At 40.3% G+C, this 26169-nt stretch overlaps 1 protein-coding gene across 4 annotated transcripts in view; it reads left to right on the top strand.

The window, feature by feature from the left end:
- Positions 1-26169, top strand: part of PCSK5 (proprotein convertase subtilisin/kexin type 5) — a 458607-nt gene that overhangs the window by 187549 nt on the left and 244889 nt on the right. For all 4 annotated transcript variants that reach the window (XM_066257063.1, XM_066257062.1, XM_066257065.1 and 1 more), the window contains exons 8-9: positions 5049-5261; positions 17688-17788. In XM_066257063.1, coding sequence (XP_066113160.1) covers positions 5049-5261; positions 17688-17788 — 314 coding nt within the window. The remainder of the gene's footprint in view (positions 1-5048; positions 5262-17687; positions 17789-26169) is intronic.

Below are 26169 nucleotides of genomic sequence, written 5' to 3'. Positions count from 1 at the left end.
AGAATTTTTTTTTCTTTTCTCATCCAAAGCCATATTTAAATAATCACAATACTTTACCAAACTAGAAAATGTTATTTTCCCTCATTTTGGGAAAATATGTGTCTCAAGATTCTTTTCCCTTTACAATGTTATATCTACCTTCCCTTCTTCCTACATCCCACATTAAGACTTAATTCTTAAATGACTCTTGACTTTTGGAAAAATGTCCAGACTTTTTTTAACCACATATGTTTCGGTTTTCTAACGATTGCACACTAATGAAAATCCCCTGTGCATCTGTAGTAAATAAATCTTTGACTTGCTAATTGCTTCAGATTAACCTCATAGATCTCTAGCAGCTGTCTGTATGGCATTTTCAGCCCACATATTCAGTCTATTTATTCCTGGGTCTTTAATCATAAACCATGCACACATGCGTAGAGGTCAGGTTACCTTGTGGCTAGAACAATAGCAGCAGCAATGTATTCTGTATCTCTTGGGGTAGGGGGTAGATCACCCTTTATCTCCTCCTCTCACCTTTTCTTAGTAAACTAGGGCTGCCATAACAGATTAACAGAGACTGGGGGTTTTAAACAACAGAAATGTATTTTTTCCTAGTTCTTCACAGTTGAGGTGCCAGCAGGGTTGAGTTCTGGTGACGCATGGCTCCTCCAGTTGCAGGTGGCTGCTCTCTCGCTGTGCCTTCACGTGCCAGCAGGGTTGAGTTCTGGTGACGCATGGCTCCTCCAGTTGCAGGTGGCTGCTCTCTCGCTGTGCCTTCACGTGCCAGCAGGGTTGAGTTCTGGTGACGCATGGCTCCTCCAGTTGCAGGTGGCTGCTCTCTCGCTGGGCCTTCACGTGCCAGCAGGGTTGAGTTCTGGTGACGCATGGCTCCTCCAGTTGCAGGTGGCTGCTCTCTCGCTGGGCCTTCACGCAACCTTTCCTCTCCGGGTGCATTTCCAATGTCTCTTCCTCTCCTCGTAAGGACAGCAGTCCTTTTAGATTAGGGTCCCACTCTTGTGACTTCATTTAGCCTTCGTTATCTTCATAAAGGACCTATCTTCAAATACAGTCCCTTTAGGGGTTAGAGCTTCAAAATATGAATTTGGAGGTGGGGGATACATTTCAGTCCATTACAGTCCTCAAAAAAGATGCCCTATGTCTCCCATTCAACCCTTCATATCCCTTTTCCTGTTCCCTCCGTGTGCTCCATGCTGAGGGATATGATCTGTGTCCTCTGTCGATGGTCTCCCTGATCCTCTGGCTTCTGCTAGAGTTTAGTCAGTTGTATGAATATACAGGCAGGAAATGAGAGTGAGGAGAAGACTGGATCTAAGTGTGAAGTCCCCTGGGACCCTCCCTGAAGGGCTGGTGTGTTTTGGTGTGTCCCCTGCTCAATTCTGAACTCCTATTATCCCCTGTGTCACCAGTTCCAGTGACTCCTCCTCTCTCCCCAACTTCTTGCAGGCCTGGTGCTTGGAGTGGGCTATTGATCCAACACTGTCCTTTAGAGTTTCCCTTTATCATGCTCAGTTGTGAAATAATGACCTCATATTAGCAGTCTGATACAAGAACGTCACTTCTGTCTGGAAGAGATGTTTCCAGGGCAGCAGCGGCCCACTATCCTACTAATCTACTGTTATCTCAGCCCACAGTATCTTTAGAGAACTCCTCAGCAACGTCATTGTCTTTCAGAGTGGTGTCATCTGTGGATGCTGCTAGAATAGAATGATTTATAGTCATAGTTGTGAGGGAGCATTTCTTGGGTTGGGGTTCTAGGGGTACTTTGGGGTTAGAACAACCTATATCCCTTCCCTTGAGGACACCCAGGAGAGGTCCTGAGCTCTGATTCTACAAATCTGGAGAGAACTTGGAGGCTGGTCTGCTCTTAGATCCTAATGCAGGCTTCAGTGAAGACATTGGAGTTTCACCTAAAAACAACATAGCAAACATCTCTTTTTGCCCCAAAGAACACTGCTGTAAGGGTGGCTCAGGCTTTGGTTCCAGCTGATTTCAAGCTGTGGCTCTGGCATGGAAGAGCATTTCTGAGCCCGGTTAGCTCATCGGTTAAAATGATGATGATATGGACTGGAGTTGTGCAGAGTAATGTTTGGACAGTGCTTGGTGCATAGTAAGTTAATATAAACTGTTAGCCTCTGTTCTTTTTAGTATAAAATGGACCTCTTGATCATAAAGTAAAATTATTTCTAAAGAAATGGCCTTTGTTTTTCCACTTAATAGAGAAATAAGTGTATTTGTTTTTAAAACCATACATGGTCACTGAAGAATGGTAGGAAAAGAAAACAAAAATCTTTTCTAATCTTACCAAACAAGCTAAGTCCTGTTACATTGCTACTTTATGGTATTGTTATGCATCTAACTTTATTAACTTCTCATACACTTATATTCTCTTCTAAACCGAGACCATAACTATATCATTTTGTATCATACATTTGTCACTAGGGTGTGAACACAAAAGTGCCTCCTGAATATTTTCTTATTAATTATTCTTTATAATTGAGTTAGTTTTTAAAGATCTTTTCTGAATTTTACATATAGGCACAGCCCTAATTTTGCATAGATATATAAATATGATTGCGCCATACGTGCTTTCTCGTTGTTTTGTGGAGTTTAATCATTGTCTCTGAGAGTGCCATTTAAACCTGGTGGGGTTCCGCGTTATTTCACATGTGCGGAACCTGTTAGGCAAGGCTCCAGCATAACCAGGCTTTTGGCCTTCAGTGCAGCCCCTCAGTATGTGATAGGGTACATTTTTGTGATGAACTGGAACATTCTTTCTTCTCTGACTATGATGCTCTGTTTCTGAAGTCTAGATATAAGTCAGTCACTAAAGTTTTTCAACCTGGCTACCCACACCATAATAAGGGGCAGTTCCTTCTAGGGATTGACAAAGTAGTCAACATAATACTTGGCTTGGTGATTTCTGCACCTTCTTCTGATTCATGTTTGTTCTATGGGAAACTGAGGAAAAGTCAACCAGGTCCAGCTATCTAGGGCAATAACATCCAGAAGTTTCTTTTCCTCCCTTCATGAATTTTTCCCATTCCTGTGTAATCATAGTGCATTTTTCCATGTTGAAGGACAAAAGGAAATCTAGGCTCAAGTCAGTCATATCATGCCATAAATATTCTGTTCCTGGAGGATTCAAGGTCAGAGCCAGCTTATCACAGATACCCTAGATTCTGCGTCATCTCTCTTTTCTTGGCTCTTTTTCCAGAAATTCCAGACAACATCCTAAATATATTTCCTTATACCTAAGACCAGAAGGCTAGGGCCTGGAAGGAAGGAAGAGGCTCAGGCATCCCTGTAGGACTTTGGTTCTCACTTCCTAATTACAAAATGATAGATTTGGCCCTGGCATCCGCCAGTATGCCTTCTAGTTTTAAAATGGTGACATTTCTCATAGACAGCTGTAACTGTTCCCAGAAATACTCTTCACTTAGGCTTATTTCTCTGTTTTCTCCCAAAGACCTCATCTTATAGAACCAAATAGTCACTATGCTTCAATATCTTTGGGTTCTACTTTGCTTCTTGATTATTTTATGACTTTAGGAAAATCTTTTAGTTTATACCAAGGTCTGGCACAAGGAATGCGACTCCATCTCCCAACTGTGTAAGAAAAACTTCATGGGTCTGGCTGAAGAAGGTGAATGTGGTCAAATATGTTTGAAAATTACTTCAGATTGTTCCACCATCCCCCCTTAGAGATTTGCAATGACCAGCCACTTTTTAAAAAGACTCCTAGAAGTTCTGCAATAAGGGAACCTGATTAATTTTGCTTAAGTCTGAGTTAAATATATTCGATCTTGAAATCCTTTTATTTCTGGTAGCATCCATTACCATCCCTTAGTAATTAGTGCCCACGCCATGCACAGGAGAGGTACGGCTTCAGAAGGAAAGATACAGTACCTAGTTCTGCCACTCACTGACAACGTGATCTCAGAATAAATATATAACCTCTCTACACCTCATGTTTCTCATATGTCAAATGAGGGTGCACAATAGCCCCCTCTTCACAGTGGATGTAAATATTTCAAGCAATATTATATGACTATGATGATTTATGATTAGTAATATTACAACTCTGGGTTCTGGCTATCTGAGTTCCAATTTTGTCCTTCCTCTTACTGGCTATATGACCTTAGGAACATACCAAACTTCTCTACCTCAATTATTCATCTGTGTGATGGAGATACAAATTGTACCATTTTTACAGGGCTATTAGAAGAATTCATTCTGATTCACATAAAACATTTAGAATTGTGCTTGGTCCGTGGTAGATAATTAATTTCAAATGTGCAACATTAATGATTCCGTACTTGTATATATTGTGAAATGATCATGACAGTGAGTATAGATAACTTCCATCACCTTACATAGTTACCATTTTTTTTCTTGCAACAAGAACTTTTAAGATTTACTCTTTTTGCTACTTCTAAATATGTAATACAATATCATTAACTATAGCACCATGCTCTACATTACATTGTATTATTTTAGTTTCTCTCTTTCTTTCTTTTAATTTAGTGAATGGAGGGGAGACAGAGGCAGACTCCCCCATGCTCCTGGACCGGGTCCCACCTGGCAAACCCACTAGGGGACGATGCTCTGCCCATCTGGGGCCCTTGCTCCATTGCAACCAGATACATTTTTCAGCACCTGAAGTGGAGGCCATAGAGCCATCTTCAGCACCTGGGGCCAACTCGTTCCAATTGAGCCATGGCTGCAGGAGGAGAGGAAAAGAGAGAGAGAGAAGGGAGAGGGGGAGGGGGAGGGGTGGAGAAGCAGATGGTCACTTCTTCTGTGTGCCCTGGCCAGGAATGGAACCTGGGACATTCGCATACCCGGCTGATGCTCCACCATTGAGCCAACCAACCAGATCCATTTTAGTTTCTAAAAGCAGCTCCTCATACCTCAAAAAAACAGCTTAAACACCTCTCCTACAAATATTTGATTCTGCCTTGTTGATTTTGTTCTTCAAGTCACCTACAGTCTGTGATTCTTCTCTTCCATCATTTAACTGTTTAACTTGTTCTGTTTGTGAATAGGGACGGAGAGGCCTGGGCTCTGTGTTTGTCTGGGCATCAGGAAATGGTGGAAGGAGCAAAGACCACTGCTCCTGTGATGGCTATACCAACAGCATCTACACCATCTCCATCAGCAGCACAGCCGAAAGTGGAAAGAAGCCTTGGTACCTGGAAGAGTGTTCTTCCACACTGGCCACGACGTACAGCAGTGGAGAGTCCTACGATAAGAAAATAGTACGTGCCCTTAGCATGCCTGCCATAATTTATTTACTTACCTTTTCACTTTGACATACAGAGGGAAAATCACAGATTTATATGTACAAGTAATGTATGGAAACAGAAAGTCCAATTAGCTGATGACTCAACACAAGTATTTTGTTCATATTACCACTTCATTGAAAAAGTGTTTGGGCCTGTCTAGGTCATGACATTCCAGCGTTTGATTTGGCCTTAGATGTGACTAAACTTCAATTCTGTTGAGGACAAATGAATGATCCATTGTCACCTGATGAGTTAGTGGCAGAAAAGGGACTAGAACCTAAATCTGACTCTTGGCCCAGTGTCTTTGTCCCGAGGTCCCCGCACTGCTTTGGTTTCCAAAGACAGTTAATTCGGGGTGGGGGGTACAAAAGTATGCAAAGAAACCCAGAATCCCATTTTGACTCTATTTATTTAATAGGAGCTAAACCTATACAAAAGGTACTTCTCTAATATTCCCTCCCCAAGTTTGCCTGAATGAAAAGCACAGAAGTCCCATGTGATCTCCTGCTTACTAACATGCCTGCTCTTATGCAGACAGCAAAATGATTCATAAGAGTTCGGAATGAAGGACTGGCCTGCATGGATTTCATTGGGTGTTGAACTATTTACTAGCTGAGTAACTTTAGAACCATTACTTAATTGTTATGTCTTAATGCCCTTACTTGTAAAATGGGAACATTTAATAGTACATAGCTTGTAGAGTTATTACAAAGATTATGAGGAAGTAAATAAAAAGTTCTTTGCATGCCACCTGACCCACTGAGCTCACGCAAGCTCTGACTTTGGGAGTGCCCAGCAATGTGCCGCTGGTTATAAATGTCAGACACCTTAGTACTTTGCTCTTTTCCTGATCATGCTTTTGTACATTGTCTCAGGATTTTTCTTACTAAAGTAGAGTTAAGCTGCTATGTCTGCACCTTTTAGATCTGAGCCAAAACCTTGCTTTCAGCTGTGATCAATTCATGCAGGTTGCGATTGCTCTGCTAATGCTCTAACTTGTCTATGACAATGCTAGGACACTACCTCATTCATGCAATTCTTTATTCACATTGGTTTGCATTGATTCCTGGTTATTATATGATTTTATGTTTGATTTCTGTTATTTTTTAAGATCTTATTTAGTGACATTTTGCACATTGGTTTAAATAAAATTTCTTACCCATATACAGACCCCATATATCCCCATCTTTTCCTACAATTTTTTCCCTATAACTAGTTTGAATGATATATACATTGGTCTGGTTTTGTTTTTTGTTTTTTTAAGTGAGAGAGAGAGAGAGGGACAGACAGACTGGAAGGGAGAAAGATGAGAAGCATCAACTTGTCATTGTTGCAGAACTTTAGTTGTTTATTGATTGCTTCTCATATGTACCTTGACTGAGGGACTCCAGCTGAGCCAGTGACCCCTTGCTCAAGTCAGTGGCCTTGGGCTCAAGCCAGCGACCATAGGGTCATGTCTATGATCCCAGGCTCAAACCAGCGAGCCTGTGCTTAAACTGCTGAGCCTACTCTCAAGCCAGATGAGTCCATGCTTAAGGTGGCAACCTTGGAGTTTTGAACATTGGTCCTCAGTATCCCAGGTTGATGCTCTATCCACTGTGCCACCACCTACCTGGTCAGGCCACATGGGTCTGCTTTTAAGTACTTCCATCAATCATCAGTAAATGTAACTCCACTATACAAAGTGAAATATAAAAGGAGAAAATACAGAGATGAGCAAGTTCTGAGGTTTCATGGCTTTCTTCATGGAAAATGATCCTCTGTGATGTGTTTATTACCTTCATTACGGAAATGTTTTAATCTAGGAATGTTCCTTCAGCTTTCAAATATGAAGACCTTGTTTCTCAGAGCTATTGGGCAGTGTCCAGTTCATTCTGCATTGTGAAAATCCTGACGAAAAATCTCTGGAATAAGAGTTCTCTCTTCTTGTACCCCTCAAGCCTGAAGGGCATTTTGGGCAAACTTGACATTGCTTCACAAGTAAATGTGCCCATCTAGTCCAATTTATCCCTGTAGGATGATTGCTGGGAACAAAGGGTATTGTTAAGTTCCATAGTTGTCTTTCTTAAGTGAAATATATCCAGTGGGCAAAATACCAAGGAGGAAGGAAGGATTGCCTGGGTCCCAAGTGGGAGAAGACAAAATGGACAGAGGGCCCTCAAAATCACTAATGTGAGTTTTACTCCCTAGACTTGACCTCACTGGTACCTTCATCACTATTTGCTATGATTCTATGATATCTTCTATGACTCCTCCAACAAGGTGGTAATTTAGCATTCTCCCATGGATTCTGTTCATGGTTGGACAAACTGATCCATTTGGTGATACAAGATAGGGCTTGAGAGGGAAGGTGGGTACTATGACATAATATCCTTGATTCAGGTCCTATACTTGTCCCTATTTGCTGTTTACTGACTCACTATATATAGTATTTCTCTCTCTCTCTCTTTTTAATTAAGTGAGAGCAGGGGAGGCAGAAAGACAGACTCCTGCATGCACCTGACCAGGATCCACCCACCAAGCCCCTTATGGGGCAATGCTCTGTCCATCTGAGGTATTGCTCCATTGCATTGCAACTGAATTTTTTTTTCTTCTTTTTTTAGCACCTGAGGCAAAGCCAGGGAGCCATCCTCAGTGCCCAGGCCAACTCTCAAATCAGTAGAGCCGCAGCTGTGGGAGGGGGGATAAAGAGAGAGAGAAAAAAAGAAGAAAGGGAGGTATGGAGAAACAGATGGTCATTTCTGTGTACCCTGACCGGGAATTGAACCCAGGATATCTATACGCTGGGCCAGTGCTCTACCACTGAGTCAACCGGCCCAGGCCTGACTTACTATGTATTTAACATCATTTCTACCTCTTACTTAGTCTTTCCTGTTGTAATTATAGCAACTTACTAGTAATTTTATCTTGTTCTTAGATTCTCTTAGTTAGCCTGAATCTCCAAATTACCTTCAATTGGCGAGTAAATTTTGTAGCCATTTCAAGCTATAGTTTCTAGCTTCAGCATGCTCAGTGGCTAATCAACCTTCACAAAGCCTTGGTTCCTTTATCTGTAAAATGGAGATAAAACCAGCACCAACTTCACAGATTTTCATGAGGGGAATAAGAATTGAAGTGTACGGTATTTATACATACAGCACTTGGCAAAATGAGCCTCTCAGTAAGTGGCTGGTACCATTGTTCCCTAAGTCATTGCAGCATCCTACATCCTGGGAGGCTAGACTGGTCATTTTCCCAGCTGTTGTTAATAGAGGTGTTTGTTGCACCTTTATTTTTCCAATCTATAAAATACTGCAGTCTGCTCTACCCACCCCATAAAGAAAGGCACTTTGATCATGAACATGTTAACAGTTTGAACATGAATGGAGTTGGCAGCAACATCAGCCTTTTGTAGTTCAGCTGACCCTCTCTCCTTCCAGATGTCAGAATGACTAATAGTCCTTTGTTGCGCCTGGGACCTTTTTCTTCATCAGGCTTTGAACCAGACGCCCGTGGTCTTCGGAGATGCCCGCATCCTGTTAGTGGAATCTGTGATTGAGTGCTACAGGGATGGCAGTGTCTCCCTTTGTATGCAGGGCTCTCTTCCATGGGTCATTCATTTTCTTTTGTCATTCGCAGCTTCTCCAGGAGAGCACGCTGTCATTCCTCATTCATAGAGCACCTTTGTGATTTGAACCAAGGCAGCTGCTGAGGATCCAGGAGTGAGGACACATCTCTCTGCTTCTGGGAAATCACTTTCGTTAAATAAATTTTACTGGTCCCCAACAAATGCCTTCTCATGGCATGCAAGCAGGGAAACCTTGCCCTGGGTTTCAAAACACAGCTAGGTCTTCATCTCTTGGTTTCCTGCCACTGCTATTAGGATAATTGTGGACCTTGGTATTCCATATATGCTTTAATAGATTGGATCAGGGATGGCCTTATATCTTATTACCCAAAATATCAAGATTACTCTAATAAGAAGCTCCACTATAATCTAAACAGAAACCAGTTTAAATGTCTGGTTATTATAAAGCCATGTTATGAAATAATATGTTTTTATTAACAATATTGTATACACCTTATTTTGTGTTAAACATTTAATACATTTATGTCTATATTGGCATGTGCTAAATATCAGATTTTTGCCCTTCTAATGTGTGCTTGGCCATGCACTATGTCCATCGAATGCATTGGCTCACTGTGTCCTTAGAACTTCACTCAGGAAGATCAGATGTGGTTCCTACTATACAGATGAGAACACTAAAGCTGGAAAGGTTAAGAGGAACACAGCTAGTAAGTGGTAGAGTCCAGATTCCAGCCAAAGTCAGATAGATACCCCCAAACCCGTCTTGTAATCACTGTGCTGTCTTTCCCTGGAGATTTTCGGGGATATCCAATGTGGGGCTATATGAAAAATGGCACTGCTGCTGCAACCCCCCCCCCCCCCCGCCTTGGGTTCTTTCCATGATGATTTAAAAAAAAAGTATTTGGAATATATGTGTCCATTAATTCTTACAACTTGTCTCACTTATTTTGAATTTCATGCCAATAGCCTTTTCCATAATCCACTCAGACAATCTGTCTACTTATAGAAACCTAAAATTCTGCAAATCTGAGTTGCTAGTTCCTGTGGCTTAGTGTCAGCACCAAACTTCCCAAGCCTATGCCTTTTGTGTGACATTCAGATCAGGACTCTGTCCTGGGAGAGGTGATGCCTGGTAGGGCAGAAACCACTTCATTTATTATGTCTGTTCTCAAATCTCCTCTCAGAGAGGCTATGCTTCCTCACCTTCCCTAGAATAGCTCTTCTCTCTACCATACTCTACTCTGAGCCCATTCAAATTTCTCTCTCGTATCCTGAGAGCTACTTAACTTGAGATTATACAATTAATTTCATATTGACTGTTTTTCACGCTAGAATGGGAACCACTTGAGGTTGAAGGCTTTGTTTTCTTCCTTCCTGGAGCCTGAACTTAATAAGTAATCAGGCATAAATGATTTCTCAGACATTGGAAGGATGGAAGCTTCAGGAGTTTTTATAAAGTCACAGAAAAATAGACAGGTGTTCTGTTTCTTGAAGAGAAACTCCTACTGATAGGTTGGTGAGAGGCAAAGGGTATTTGACAATATATTTAATGTAGAAAATCTCCTGGGGTCAATTTCCTATCTTGCTACATGATCAAGCTGTACGTACTACCTTTCTTAGTGTCAAAGACCATTAAAGAACCAGTCTAGAACCCTTTACGACATCCCCAAGTCCCTGCCAAGTTCTGTTTTGGAGATAAAGCTCCCCTCTCTTCCCAATCACTCTCATCATTAAATTATCTCTTTCCTTTGGTAACAGTTGAGCCTTTGCCTTTTTTTTATTTTTAATTATTTTTTTTCCTCTAGTAATCTGGCTCAGTGGCTGGAATTCAGGGGCCATGGCATTCCTCCTGGGATGGGTTTTGTGAGCCAAGGTTGAGAGAATACATGCTCTGCACAACCCTCTCCTGATATCATTTTATTCATTTGGGTTCAAAACAAACTTGCTGCCTGGGGTATCTCAGGGTTGGCCCTCACTGCCGATTCCATGTGGAGAAATTATCTTACGCTTTTACTATTCCTCAGCAGCTACACGTTTTCCTTTGGGGAAACAGCGCCCTCCCCCCCACCAGCCCCCACTACTCAATTCATTAATCAAACACAGCCATTACTCTCTATCCTCTCGCCGTCTCCCTTTTTGATTCGGTAAATGTCCTTACTTTCTGTGTGTAAAAGACTAACAGATCCAAATGTGTTTAGTTTGTTTGGAAAGTTTGATACATATTCTCTTGAGAATGTTTAAAAAAAAAAAAAAAAAGGAAAAGGAAAGTTTGTTCCTGAAAAGTTCCAATTTTGATTGTGGCCCAAAGGAGAAACACTATGCCCACCTTGTTGACTTGGGCTGGATCCCAAGTGCCACCAGCATTGCTTGTGGTGACCAGGAACTATCACCCTTACTCTCACAGGTGACCACACTGTTACTCAGCTTTTTCTTTTGTGCCATGTCAGGATATGACTTCACCACTTACCAGCTCTTCTGTAGATGTACGAGCTTGGGCAAGTTAGTCTCTCTGAGCCTCTATTTCCCAAGTTAATAAATACTGGATCTTCCTTAGAGCATTCTTGCGGGATTAAATGTCATTTTATATACACACACAAGCACACACATACATGCACACCTATTGTATCACATACTGCCTCACTCACTGCAAGCTGCTCATGGTGGTAGCTTTAGAGCAGGGCAGCTGACGGCAGCAATAGACCGAGAAGCATCGCTCTGCTTTATTCAGCCCCTCGGTAGTATGTATACATATACTTGCATAATTTTTGTAAGCTGCTTTTAAGTTTATGTGAGTTCTGTTAGGAGAGTTGGTAAAGAAGTGACCTTGAAGTCTTTCTTAATAAGTGGGAGAGTTTAAAGTATAGAACAGAAGAAGTACAAGGAGCTTGACTTGAGCAATCCAACTTAGCCAATACTGCCTCTGCTCCGTGCCGGGCACTGAGCGGACATTACAGAGATGCAAAAATGATAGAACGTGGCATCTCTCTTCAGTGGTAGCAATCCCACATTCGTAAGCAAACCCTTACTCTTGCACTTCACATTTATAGCTTCTCATAGCAACATGGGAGTAGAATTTTGTGTAGGCTTGTCAGTAATGATTGAATTTTACACCAGTTTTTGTGACTTCACTGAACACAGAAAGCATTAATTGGTCCTCAGTTCCTCTTTATTTTGCTGTGCTTTAATAAATCAGCTTCTTTTCTTATTCATTGCCACATTTAAGATTTTATTTCTCTCCTTATCGCTCAGAGCTGTGTCTGAAACAGTGTTTTGGGCACATTTCTAATTCAAATGAAAATCAACACCAGAGACAAATTCAACCTAGCAGACAGTAGAATCATTTCATGTTTTAAAACTATCAATTGAGTTGCTCTTTTAACAGCTATGAGACAATATGGCACCTTCAAAAGAAAGCAGATGACAAGATATCAGGGGGACAAAAACTCTGAACTGGAGGGTTGCTGTAAAGGCTTGTCGCTGATGGCCAAAGTCAGTCTGAACGGAGATTCCCAGGAGAATTACATCAACAGGCTAGAATAAAAGATTCAATCAGCTCATGTAATGAAATATGAAATATTAGGAAATAAGAGCTTAGGATGATAAAAAGTGATGGTTCTTCTCAGAGGAAGCCAGACTGGACCTGAATAATACCCACCCCTTCTCACCATATAAAGATGACATCCTTAACTTTGTGGAGTCCAGAAAAAACCATCTGCTACTCATCCTGGGACAGGCTGAAAATCTAATTTGCTGATCAGGACAGCTTTGATCTGGCTTGGGGCCTAGTGTCATCTCCTGTTTTCTTCACTCTGATGAACAGAAATGATATTTTCTTGAGCAATCTGAGAAGGAAAATTCTGTTTCTGATTTGGGTAGTGAATTGAGGGAATTTGGAGCATGCAAGATGCGCCACTGGGCTTGAAACCAGATTCCAAGACATTTTTTAAAAATGGAATCTAAACTTAAAGTGCTTTATTGTTCCATTTTTGCATACAAACTCCCTGGACCCTCCTGCCCCATGATGTGGACTGAGAGCAACTTTCCCTTTAAATTACAGCGTCACATCTCGTATGCACGCTTTATGATTAATGGGGTTACCCCATGTGGTTCCAGTTTTCGGAACATCATTTTTCTTCAAGATTGCTGCTCCTTGGTGGTCTTTGCCTTTTCTTTCTAAAGATAGACATAAAAATTCTCTGATACCGTGGCATCTCTTAATGATGAAAACCCTGCTTTAGATCTTTCTGGTAATTTACACCTAAATATCTTTACCACTGGAAGTAACTTCTTCTTGAAATGACCCAGCTGGAATTTCCACTTCAAGCAGAATGAGAAAGGAATGAGGATATTTTTGTTTCTTTTCTCTTCGTTTTTTTCAACCTTCTCCCTTTCCATCACCTTCCTGTTCCACTCCCTTTCCACCTCAGATCACTACTCAAGTTTCATTTAGTTAAAGTGGCTGGGAAGAAAGAAAAGCACAATGCTGATTTGGAATTCTGCAGACTTGCCTATATTAATAGGATTTACCACTAAATTGGGTTTTTTAAGCACTGGGTAGCTTTTGGTTCAAGTCTCTTATATGTATAATATATAAGCATCTATGCCTGCTGTCTATATATAGATAGGGCAAATGCCTATTGCAGACTTGACATCCTTAACTTTTTATTGTTCATATTTGTGGTTGGCAAGAGATGGTTATTTATTAGACTCCAAAGTGCTACGCACACTTGGAGTGTTTATTCTGGATTGGTTTCTGTGCATTGAAAGTGTCTGGTGCAGCTGAAGAATAAGCAAAGTGAGCCAAGTGGGAAGACATCATGAAAAATCTTGAATCCAGGCACAAGTCATTGAAAAAATAAAACCTGGCAAAGGAATGCGGCCATGAGAGTGAGGTAAAATGGGAAGAATGTGGCAAGGCCATCTCTCAACAATAGCGTATCTGAAAACATGGAAACAGGCTGCTTCTGGGCTATTTATGCAGTGATTTAGAGATCAGGCCTTTAGAAAATAAGGCTGCAAATTTACTCATAATTTCAAATGAAATATAAATACCTTTTTAATGGTCCAGCAGTCCCACTTCTGGGTTTATATCCAAAAGAACTGAAAACAGAATCTTGAAGAGATATTTGCACACCCATGTTCAATGCAGTGCTATTCCCAATAGCCTAGAGGTGGAAGCAACCTTAGTGTCTGTCAACAGATGAATGAATAAAATTTGGTATATACATCCAATGGAATATTATGTAGTCCAAAAAGAAAGACTGCAACATGGATGAACCTTGAGGGCATAATTTTGAGTGAAATAAGCCAGTCACAAAAAATACAAATGCTGTTTAATTCCTCTAATACAAGTCAAACTCATAAAAGCAGAAAGTAGAATGGTTGTTGCCATGGTCTAGGGAGAGGAGAGAATGGGGAGTTACTCGATGGACAGAGTTTCAGTCATGCAGTATGAAAAATTCTGGAGATCTGTTGAATGGCAGTGTGCATATAATTAACAACACTGTATTGTGCACCTAAAAGTTGTTCAGAAGGTAGATTTGTGTAACATGATCTTTACCACTATTTGAAAAATGAGAAATACCTTTTCAAAGTCAGCAATTAAAAATAGAAAAAGTTTTTGAATGTAGGAGTGAGTAGGACTCTATTTACCCAGACATCTTGCAAGCCTCCAATGTGTTGGTTCAGAGAATGTCCAGTAAAGTCCATTAATCAAGAAACAACCTTCCTTGCCTGCCAAGCACACTGTCAGGGCTCCTGCACACCGTTCAGTTATTTAAGAAAAAAGTTCATGGCTTGTCTCCTCTCTCCCATGACCATATCTGTGTGGTCCTGTGTATTTTTGTTTCTTCTCCCATTTCTTGTGTTTTGGTGTCTATCTGGTATGGATGATCTGGTAACAGTAGAGGTATCACAGGAACAAAGGAAAGACATTGAGAACTGATGGCCTCTTGTAATGCTCAATCCATCAGTATGTCAATCTAGATTCATGACAAATAATTAGAATCCACTCGGACCTCCTCATGTGACACTGAGGAAATTTCTAGGGGAGGGTTTATTTCTAAGGAATGATGCAGCTCTTTCTTCCTGTGAGGATCAAATTTCTTGCCACATCACCTGATCTTCATACTCTTCTTAAAGGGGGAACTTTAGAAATACAGGACTTTCTTTTCAGCTGCCTCTGTCCTCCTACACCTTTCTGATGACCTTCACTTCAGTTTTTTGTTTTGTTTTGTTTTGTTTTTGTATTTTTCCATAGTGAGAAGCTGGGAGGCAGTCAGACAGACTTCTACATGCGCCCAACCGGGATCCACTTGGCATGCCCACCAGGGGGCAATGCTCTGCAAATCTGGAGTGTTTCTCTGTTGCAGTTGGAGCCATTCTAGCACCTGAGGCGGAGGCCATGAAGCCATCCTCAGCGCCCAGGCCAACTTTGCTCCAATGAAGCCTTGGCTGCGGGAGGGGAAAAGAGAGAGACAGAGAGAAAGGAAAGGGGGAAGGGTGAAGAAGCAGATGGGCACTTCTCCTGTGTGCCCTGGCTGGGAATCGAACCCAGGACTTCCACACATTAGGCTGATACCTCTACTGCTGAGCCAACCAGCCAGGGCCCACTTCAGTTTTTTTTAACCTGTAAAATATGGGGAATATATTTGTCTTGATGCAGAAGAATGCTTTATTGATGTCTCCAGTAACTGCTATGAGACTACCAGCCTTGTACATTCCAATAGGATTTACATCTGTCCCAAGGACGCAAAAATGAATGCTTCACAGGAAGAAGGGATTTAAAAAATTTTAGATATGACAATGGTTTGCAAAATCTTATCACTTAGTGCAGGCATGGCCAACAGTTTTTGCCCCAGGCCAGATTAGAAAGAAAACTTTTTTCATGGGCCGGATGAAATATTAAAATTAAAAAATGTTAGATACAAAAACGATTCATTTAAACAAAATTTTATTATGTAATTTGTTTATGAATAAATGTGAGTGAAAAAAATTTAATATACAATAATATTTTAATAAAAATATAATTACATACCATATAAATATCCAAACTGTATTGCAATCAATCAAAACAATATTTAATTAATAGAATGAGCTTGAAGGGGTTATATCGCAAATAAAACAATTATTTTGTTTTAAAAACAGCCTGGAAATGTTTTCAGTTATCAACTGCATCTATTGTCTATGCTACAATGCCACTTGATTCAGCACACTTGACCACAAAAATAACTAATTGTTTGACCTTGGGTGCACACTGGCAAACTCCGCCTCAAAGACTGTGGGTTTCACATTGCCGCTAAAGGTCAAACAGTTCATATCAAGTACAGACGAGTACAAAAGTTGTAAATCTTTATAATGGAATTTTTTTTAAAAATAAAGAAGTATCGCGAATCCATTCGACCAATTATTGGAAGTTAACCCTGGATTAGTCACACGCGGAATTCTTTTCCACGTATCACTATCTTAAATATCTCGATTTCCAATAATCAAAGATGCTTCCACTTCTGAGAAGCTGAGATTTTAAAGTAGCACAGAATATTAAAAATTTAATCACAGGACACATAAACTCATTACGCGGGCCGTATGTTGGCCATGCTTGACTTAGTGTTTAGTTTCTCTAGTTAAGAAGAATCTGAATGTAGTTTTGTTTTTTAGTGAGAGAGAGAGAGAGAGAAGGAGAGCCTGGAAGGGAGAAAGATGAGAAGCGTAAACTCATAGTTGCATCACTTTAGTTGTTCATTGCTTCTCATACGTGCCTTGACCAGGGGGCTCCAGCAGAGCCAGTGACCACTTGATTAAGCCAGCAACCATGGGATTATGTCAGTGATTCCATGCTCAGGCTAGTGAGCCTGCGCTTAAGCCAGAAGGGCACATGCTCAAGCCAGGGACCTCAGGGTTTCTAACCTAGGACCTCAGTGCCCCAGGTCAGTGCTCTATCCACTGTGCCACCACTGGTCATTGAGATGTTTCTGAATGTAGTTTTTTACCTCATTGAAATGTTTCTGAAACAGCGGTTGAGAAGCACCACCCATGGGAATGTTACTGAGCCACAGCAACTGGATTCAAACCACAAGAAAAAACAATTGAGTTCTCATATTTTGATTAAAGAAAATGTAGAAATAGCTAATTTCCTTCTGTAGTGTGCAAACATGCACTTAGTGCTGTAATTTCATACCCAGCTCACTGTTTGGACCTGGTTTTTAGTATTTGTGTTAAATCTTTGAGAAATTCTTGGTTCTTCCATGTAACATTTCCATGAATTCCATAAAGTCCATAAGTAAATATTTCTTCTATGTCAGAATGTACCTTTTGCTTAAAACCTGAGGTTCCCCCAACAAAATAGGTAGTTGTGGGAGAGCAAGGGACCAGGCTGTGAGGTTTTATTCTTTATGCTGCCAGTGCCTAACTCAGTGTTTGGTTGCTGGTTCAACATGTCTGGATTATTTAAAATGTTGGGGGTAATGAAAGAACTTGATCTTTAACTAGAGCCGGGACTAGGGTGAGACCAGTGGAGTGTCTAGTGCATGAAACATAAGGAGAAACTTGCCCAACCTTTCTGTTTCTGGCCAAAGGCTGCCCTAATCCTGACCCTGCTTTTAACAGAAGCAGAGTCCAGTTTCCAAGCCCTTCCCTTTTCAAAGTTGATTTACAAAGTTGATTTATACAGGCAATTCTCTGGAAGTGATATGGTCATAGGAGTGCAGAAACAAGGAATTTAGAACAGCTATTTCAACACCCCTCCATTCCACTTTTATGAGTAAATTTCTTTCTACTTCCGTGTGATTCACACTGACCCCAGAGACCTAAAATTTTTCACTTCTGTCTTCTAGATCACTACGGATCTGAGGCAGCGGTGCACGGACAACCACACTGGGACATCTGCCTCGGCCCCCATGGCTGCGGGCATCATTGCACTGGCCCTGGAAGCCAAGTAAGCCTTTACCTCCATATGTCTCCACTGGCGACAACCCCAAACCTAAAAGACAGTTTACCCTTTCCCTAGCATATAATCCCCAGCACAACAACCCAGAATTTAATCTTCCCAATCCCAGTTTTTAAACTACAAAAGATTAGGGCTTTAGAGAAAAATGTTTTCCTATATTGAGGAAAAAGGGAACTTTGGGTTTTGTGTTTTTGTTGGGGGGGGGGTAGTTTTTATATTCCCTAAAAAAAATCAAATTGTGTCATTACTTTATCATGGAGTCATGTGCAAGCATGCCAATTGGCTCTAATACTCTTGCCTTGTTGAGGTTTTCATTCTAGTCTGGGAATGTTCCTGTGAGTCTCAGAGTGGGCAGGTCTGCCCACTTCTGGGCCCTTTCCCTGAAGAACAGTGAGGCAGCTCAGATTCCATGACAACAGTGCTGCCACTGACTCATTCTACGGGACTATTTCAAGGTTATATGACAGGAGCTCAGATACAAGGACAACCCACCCACTTATCTTAAATCATGTTTACTGTAGTCAAATTCTGTATCTAAAGATCCCTTTGAAAGGTCCCTCTAGGTTATTGGCAATGCATCCCATCTCTTCTTTCTTTAAGCACCACCAATAGATCAATTTGTCTGAACTCTTAGAAAACCTAATATAACTCTACACTCTCTTACTCCCAATTTCAAAATTCAAATGCCTAGAAAACTGAAAGTTCTTTTGCAGAATTAACACCAAAACTCATTTAATGGCAAAGCTGATGTCCTGATTTGACTTGAGGCTACTGACCGTCTTTATTTATTATGAAAATGCCTATATTTCGCTGCAGAAATATTAATGTATTCAATTATGAGGTGCTAGCTCAGACCGCATTGGAAGTTTGGATAATACATACTAAAAACAGGTTATCTGAAAAAAGTTTGAATTTTAAATACATTTGGTTCAGGACATTAGAAAAGGGATCATGGGCCTATGCTGAGGCCCTCCTTACAAGAGAATCATAACAACAAGGAATTGAAGTAATGAGGTGAGTGTTTTTCCAAAAATAGCCTTGCAGCCCTCCCTGAGAGAGGAGCAGAAAGATTCTTTCATCTCGTTGTACTGTGAGGTAGAACAATAGCAGGTGACATGGAAAGAATACAAGAATCATTACTATACTCAGGTATTACAGCAAAAAGGCACATTTTATTCTTAGTGCACAGGTGGCCTCCTGACATTGAAATGGAACTAATCTCATTCAGGACAGCTCCACCCTCATAACCCAATTACCTCCCAAAGGCCCCACCTACTAGTAGCACATTGGGTGTTAGTTTTCAACATATGAATTGTAGGAGGCCAGACTATAGCAACCATCATATCATTTGACTCCCGTGAATGTGTGGATTTCTTTCTTTTCTGATATGGTTAAATATTAGATCATTTCAACAATTTATCTTTTTGAAAGTGTTAAAAGGTTTGGTTTAGCAAGGAACTGGCACTTATCCTATTAAATTCTCACTTTACAACTTGTCACTGGACTGTTCTGACAGCAGAAGTCTTGCTTGTGTTTTTAATTGGGTAAATGTAAATTGGATTTTTGAAAAATATATCATCTTCATTCTGAAATTCTAGATTGTTCATCCGGAATATTTTCTGCCCACAAAATATTGAAGGGAGAAAAAACAAACAGCAATGCTTCCTGCACTTCCCCCCCCAAAAAAAAGGATATACTCTCAGACTTGCCAACCTCATAGCAAAACTGTGGCTCTATGATACTCAGTTACTTGAGGTATTACTACAGCACTAATATATTTAGTAATTATTAAAACCACTCTTTAAGTTCAAATGAAAAATCCTACTCCCTCAAACAGCCCACTCAGTTAGAGAAGATTATACTGGGGCTGGGAACCCACTGAAAGGCTGCATCTGTTTTCTTTCCCCTTACATTTTGAGTTATTTTTTAAGATTGATTTTTGCCAAAACTGTGATGGTTGGAAGGAAGGTCTCAAGATACAGTTTACCTGGAAAATGTACTGCATTTTAAGATCTTAAATAGTCTACTTCAATTGTGGGGCCAAAGTGCATGGTAAATCATCTGATAAAATGAGAAGCAATAAACTTTCTCTCATAGCCCCATTGGTTTGTGCTGCAGGCCAGTCCTTGCCTGTAAGGGAAGCTGTGAGTTAGGGGGAGCGGTGAGAGAACTAAGAATGGATCAGGCATTGATATTACACTGGGGTCAGGAAGCAATGGGCCTCTGGCAGGAGTGAAAAGGGTGTAGAAATAAAATTGTGGCAAGACAGTGTTCGAAGGTTACAGTTGTTCTGAAGCTAAGCATAATCCTGGCAAAGATGCCTTACCTATTCACCCAGCCCTGGAAAATCTCTTAAACTAGTGCTTCCCAGCAACACTTGAACCTTGGTGTTCTGAGCTCCAACCTTTGACTCTCACGAGTTGAACAGCCTGATCTGCAGGGTACACTCTTGTGAGGAGGGAGGAAAGAAAGCCAGAGCTGGGCAGAATTATGACTCAGGACTCGGCCAACGTTTGTACACCCCTGCTCAGGTCACATGAGTCAGTGAATGAGGGTGAGAGTTCAGGTAAAAAGCTGCACACAGAGGCTGCCAGTCCCCAGTAAACCATGTATCCCAGCTACCTTTGCACAGGGAGAAAGGCGTCGTTTCCTCTAACATCACTAGATTTCCGTATTTACTCGGGAAACTCAGCTTCACCCAGCCTTCGCATCCCCAGGTGGGTGTGCCTCCACCAACAGATTTGCTGGATCATAGACTGTGGCTCCTACCCAGGATGGATTGCAACCACCAACCTCTCTGCCATTCTTCTTGTTCCCCTAAAGGTCGGAGCTTTTCCAAAACAACCTTCTTAGGAACCTAAGACAAAAGAAAACAAATACAAAACATAGAAACAGATAAGTTTAAAGTATCCAGATCTCTTATCTGAACTCAACAGAAGTTTGGTCATGAATTACCTCTGCTGTGACAGCTACTAGCACTCCCAGGCCATCCTTTTCCTACAGGGTATGTAAGGACACATGTTGCAACAAACTCCATTGTAACACACCCCAGATACTTGGGTAAAAGTGTGCTACTCCCATGACTGGAAGGATTCTTAGTTCCTCTAAATACCCGTTTCTTTTCTTTTCTTTTTTTTCCCTGGGTTGAAGCCATTTTAAGCTCTACAGCCGCCTTTGACAGTCTAATCATGAACTTTGCCTCATTAGTCAATTAGGCAATTTCTTCCTGCTCCCAAAGATGTTTTCTGGGCATAGAAAACTCCTTTAGCCTTCTAAAAAGTGTGAGCAGTTTCAGAATAAGAGAAAATACTGTCATCTTAGAAGGGGAGAAAACTGTTTCTGTGTCGGGTCCCTTATCACATACATATTGGTTCAGAGGTTTGTAATGTTTTAATGATTTGGATTTTGTGGACTTTGGGGTAATTTTCTGGGTTTTTAGCTGAATGAATAGGGAATATGTAATCATTTATTATGAGGGAACTAATTACCATTTGATAATGATGTCTTTTTTTAATAGCATAACTCAAAAAGTTCAAATAAAATGAGTGTCTGGGTGCTGTTCCCTTCAATGAAGGAAGTAGTGAAACATGACTTCTAGTTTTAGTGTGCAAGCTGGAAGAATGTCAAGTCATGTTTATAAGGCACATTGCAACTCAATGCGAGTATATGTATCAGTGCTCTAGACCTGTGGGAAGAAAAATATTGTTAGCAAATGATGTTTCATACAAAATAGTTTGTAATATAAAGTTGAAATAACTGAGATGCATAAGCATTCAGAATTATAAACTATGTTTTACTGAAAGTTTTCCTGATCTGTTTCTTAACTATTAGCAAAACAAAACTACTTTTGTAAAGTATTTTATATGTTAAATTATCAGCATTAACTAAGGATATTCAATGTTTAAGTTCACCAACGAAACCTTTTTGCCTTTAATTGCAGATAGTCTACCATTGGAAAACTGAACAATATATGTTCACCAATCCTGAAATGTTGCCCAGTGAATGGTAAAGAAAAGGGAGTGAGCTGGGTAGAAACTTCTGAAATTATTTAGGCTTAGAAAGAAGTTAGTGATGTAAAGAGTCTTTCACAAATCCTTGTTTTTAAGTGATCGAAAGACTTTTCCTCAAATTTTATATCTCAGAGGGTCAAAGGGATACCTTGCTTTGAGAATGCCCAATATATCCTCATCTAAATTTAGAAAACAAACAAATTTGGTGACAGCTGTCATTCTGTACTAGAAACATACCTGGTACCTATTAAATATTAGCTGCCTCTGTTATGTTATGTGGTACACACACACATGCACACACACCTCTAGGCAGGTTTATCTAATTTCTTCTTACTACCTATCTCTTTTTCCCTATTTCAGTTGTCATATTACCACTGGTTTGCAGAATATACCGAATAGGTGTATGTAGAACATAGATTATCGAATGCACAGAGAGTAAATAGAGTTCTGGTCATTTAGATAATTTCTATTATTGTACTCCAGATGATTTGTATGGATTATCTTCCAAACAAGGCTTAAACTCCTTTAAAAAATGTTAAAGCCTCACATTAGGAGTTAAGTGAATTAGGCAGGGCATAGTTCAAATATCTGAAAAACTGTGTCACTTGACACATTAGAATCTCCCTAGAGAGGCAAATGTACACTAACAAGCATATGTTAGTAGCTTACATTTCACATATACACAAATTACTTGAGAAAGTCAATGAAATAGTTTGGGAGGAAAGGTAGTGGAGAGTGTAGGATTTGGAGGCGAACATAGTAACTGTTAGCTCTAATAATCCAAACTGAAACAGTGATACCACGGCACTTGTATATCTTCCATGACTCCCAAGCACAATGTTTTGAAGTAGGGTGATTCCAAAACAAATACTAAATCAACTGTTTTAGTCCAACCTTCTTACAAGAGTAATGAAGTTAACAGAATGGCTCAATTTTATGTATAATTATTTTTACCTTTTAGTTCTTCTAAATGATTAGTGACCTCCCCACACTGCCTCAACTCACGTCACCTCTCAACCTGTTTACTTATCATTCTCTAGAACTGGGACTAACCTGGGAAAAATAAAGACATGATGTTATTTCCTTTCTTAGCTTCCAAGAGAAGTTCCTCTATCTTTGATCTTTAGTGAAAGGGATACGTCCAGACATGGAAAGGACAACATATGAAGAATCAAAAAGGTGTGTTCAGTCACAGGATGATTCACACTATATTCTGTTAATTTCACGAAACTATTCCCAAATAGTCTTTTTTTGGGAAATTTAACTTACCATCTGCATTTTTTATAAACCCCAAAACAGCCCACCTATATAAACTTTATGTGATTCCCATTGATCAATCACTTTATATCTTTGCTTCATATTCCCTTATAATATCTGTCTTATCTAGTCTATGTCCAATGTGGGAAATATGGGGAAATGCCAGAAATATTGGGTAGACAGTTATTACGAGAAGTTAATTCCTAGGACAGTTGAGAGGTAGTCTGGACTTAATAACAAGCTGAATTAAACTCACTAACCAAAGGGGTTCAAAGTTCTAGAACTAATCATCCTGAAAGGGGGCTACGTAAGGATTTGATAGACCTAAACATTTCTAAATATTGGAGTTAGCATCTGAGTCCTGATGTCTTGTAAACCATTCTTACCTTCTTTGGTTTTAATTAAAAACACATTTCAGGATAAAATGCTCTATTAAAATTTCTTCCAAGGGCCACATTCAGCTATGTGAAATGTTGCATTGGGTGGGGAGCACAAATATGTTTGGTTTTGAGGTAAAATAGCAATATGTCAACAGGCCAGCTCTTTTCTTTTAGGGGAATTTTATTTATTTCATAAACAGCTTTTTTTAAAAAACACATGCACAAAGACTGAGAACACAGGCGCGGATGCCCAGATTCTGCACAACTATAAGGGTTAAGAAGTTACCACACACGTGTTTCCTCTCACATACTCTTAGAGTTCCTTGTGTTTTGTAATGTAGGTCGGGCTTAGAACATAGCTGAGATTTCTGGCATGAAAACTTGGGATATTAGCTTGAGGAGAATTAAAATGTAATCAGGGAGAAGAGCTGAAAAGAAGGCCTGTGCGGTAAAAACAGCACAGTTTCCACTTGAGGCCGAGCGGACAAAGAAGGGATGTACTGTCCTGGAATATTCCCTATAGTGAAATAATTGTAACCAGACCCGCTGAGCAGTTACCACGGGCCTTCTGCCAGGACCCCGTATGAAAATAGCTTTGTTATGTCTATATACACACAGACAATACACTGTGTCCTCTAGCACTTTTCAAGTTCATTATTTAGAAGCCAATTTTCACTGGACTTAACTTGGTACCTTAACTAATGGTTTAAAACAATGCAGCTTCCAAAGGTGTCCTATATTACTGGGAGAGTCCTGGTTAACAGACTCCCTTACCTTATATTATCTTGACATTTAGCCAGTGTCTTTCATCTTCCTCCTGAGATGATGGGACTGAGAAACTTGATGGATAGTTGACTTGCCCAGGGACTAAAAAGAGGACAGGGAAGTGATTAGGTCATTGTTACCAACCTCTTTTTGCTTAGCTGTATTTTAAAAAATAGATTCTTCACGGGAAGTATTTTGCCCATGTTACTGTAATAATGAAGATTCTTTCCTAGGAAGAGAAGGTCTCAATTTTGTTGCCATCCCCAGAGGTTTTTTTTTTTTTTTTTTTTTTTTTTTGTATAGCGGGTCAGATGTCATTGTCAGGTGTTCTTTGTTAGATGTTATAAATGTCTCATGTTATAAATGTCTAATTTGTGATTTAACATAAATAGTAATGCTTAATAATTGGGGGTCGAAAAGACCTTGAGAGTGTCCTTTGGGAGGTAATTAATTTCATAGCAGTTATTTCATTGTCTGTGATATGCTGCCTGCTCTACAGCCTTGACAAGAACCTTATCTCAAAGGACACTATACCTGAGAATTCAGTAAACAATGGTACCACTTTGAGAAAATACAAGGTAGGAAGCTCCTCCCAGTTTAAGTCCAGCAAAATATTTAAAAAGTATGTGCATAAGAAGGAATTTTGGAAGAAAATTTCTAACCTCATTTATTTTTCTCATCTCTGAAGGCTTCTGAAGAGAATATGGATGTTGCTAGCATAGACTTTAGATGGAATCATTCATTTGCTCAACAGACATGTATCCATGATTAGTTCCCATACTAAACATTGTGGATTGATTGGTGGATTGACAGATGTAGAACTTTCATCCTATTTGGTGAGGAAGTCTGATAAATACTAAGAAAAACATAAACAGAGTAGAGTAATGGAGCTATTTTATATAGCGTAATCAAGGAAAGACCTCTTGGAGAAGGTGACATTTTAGCTGAGATCTGAAATGTGAGAAGGAGCCTGCCTTGTGAGGAACTGAACTGAGGGTTCTAGAGAGAGGGAGAAACAAGTTGGGAAGACCACATAGTTGGAACAAGATTACTGGATTTGAGAAATAGGAAGATATATATGACTAGTGTGAGTTCAGGGGTTGAAAAAGTCCACATTACATAGGGCATCACAGTCAGTAAGCATGATAGAGATCTATAGTCTTTTAAGGAGGGAGATATGACTTGGTTAAATTTTTTAAAGAGCATTCCGGCTTCTCCTTGGAGAAGGACTAGTGTGGAAGCAAGTCAGGTAAACCATTTGAGAAGCTAGTTCAGAAGAGGATAGGGTAGCCTGGTCAAGGTGAGATGGAGATAAAAGTGGATGAATCTGATGTACATTTGCAGATACCGCAAACAGGGAATGAATAAGATTGTATGCCTTAGGGGAAAGGAAAAACTCAAGGTTGAGTTCTAGTTTCTGAGCTGAATTCATGGGTAGATTGTGCTCCATTTTCTCAGGTAGATATTCATTATTCTTTGCATGGGATTTTGAAAATTAAAAGAAGCATAGCCTGACCAGGTGGAGATACAGTGGAAAGAACATAAATCGGGGAAGCCAAAGACCCAGGTTTGAAACTTCGAGGTCTCAGGCTTGAGCACAGGCTCATCCGGCTTGAGCATGGGCTCACCAGCTTGAGCACAGGGTAATGAGCTTGAATGTGGGATCATAGTCACGACCCCATGGTCTCTGGCTTGAGCCCAAGATCACTGGCTTGAGCAAGGGGTCACTAGCTCAGCTGGAGCCCCTCCCCCAATCAAGGCACATATGAAGAAGCAGTCAATGAACAACTAAAGTGCTGCAACTATGAGTTGATGCTTCTCATCTCTCTCCGTTCCTGTCTGTGTGTCCCTCTCTCTGTCTCTCTATGGCTAAAAAAAAAAGAAGAGGAAGAAGCATTAAAATTCAATGGGACAAGATCCCTCCTGGACCTATACAAGTCTTGCAGAAAGATCTGTA

The sequence above is a fragment of the Saccopteryx bilineata genome, chromosome 2, assembly GCF_036850765.1.
Source record: "Saccopteryx bilineata isolate mSacBil1 chromosome 2, mSacBil1_pri_phased_curated, whole genome shotgun sequence".
In the NCBI taxonomy this organism is placed as follows: Eukaryota; Metazoa; Chordata; class Mammalia; order Chiroptera; family Emballonuridae; genus Saccopteryx; species Saccopteryx bilineata.
This window is presented reverse-complemented; position numbering and strand designations above follow the sequence as displayed.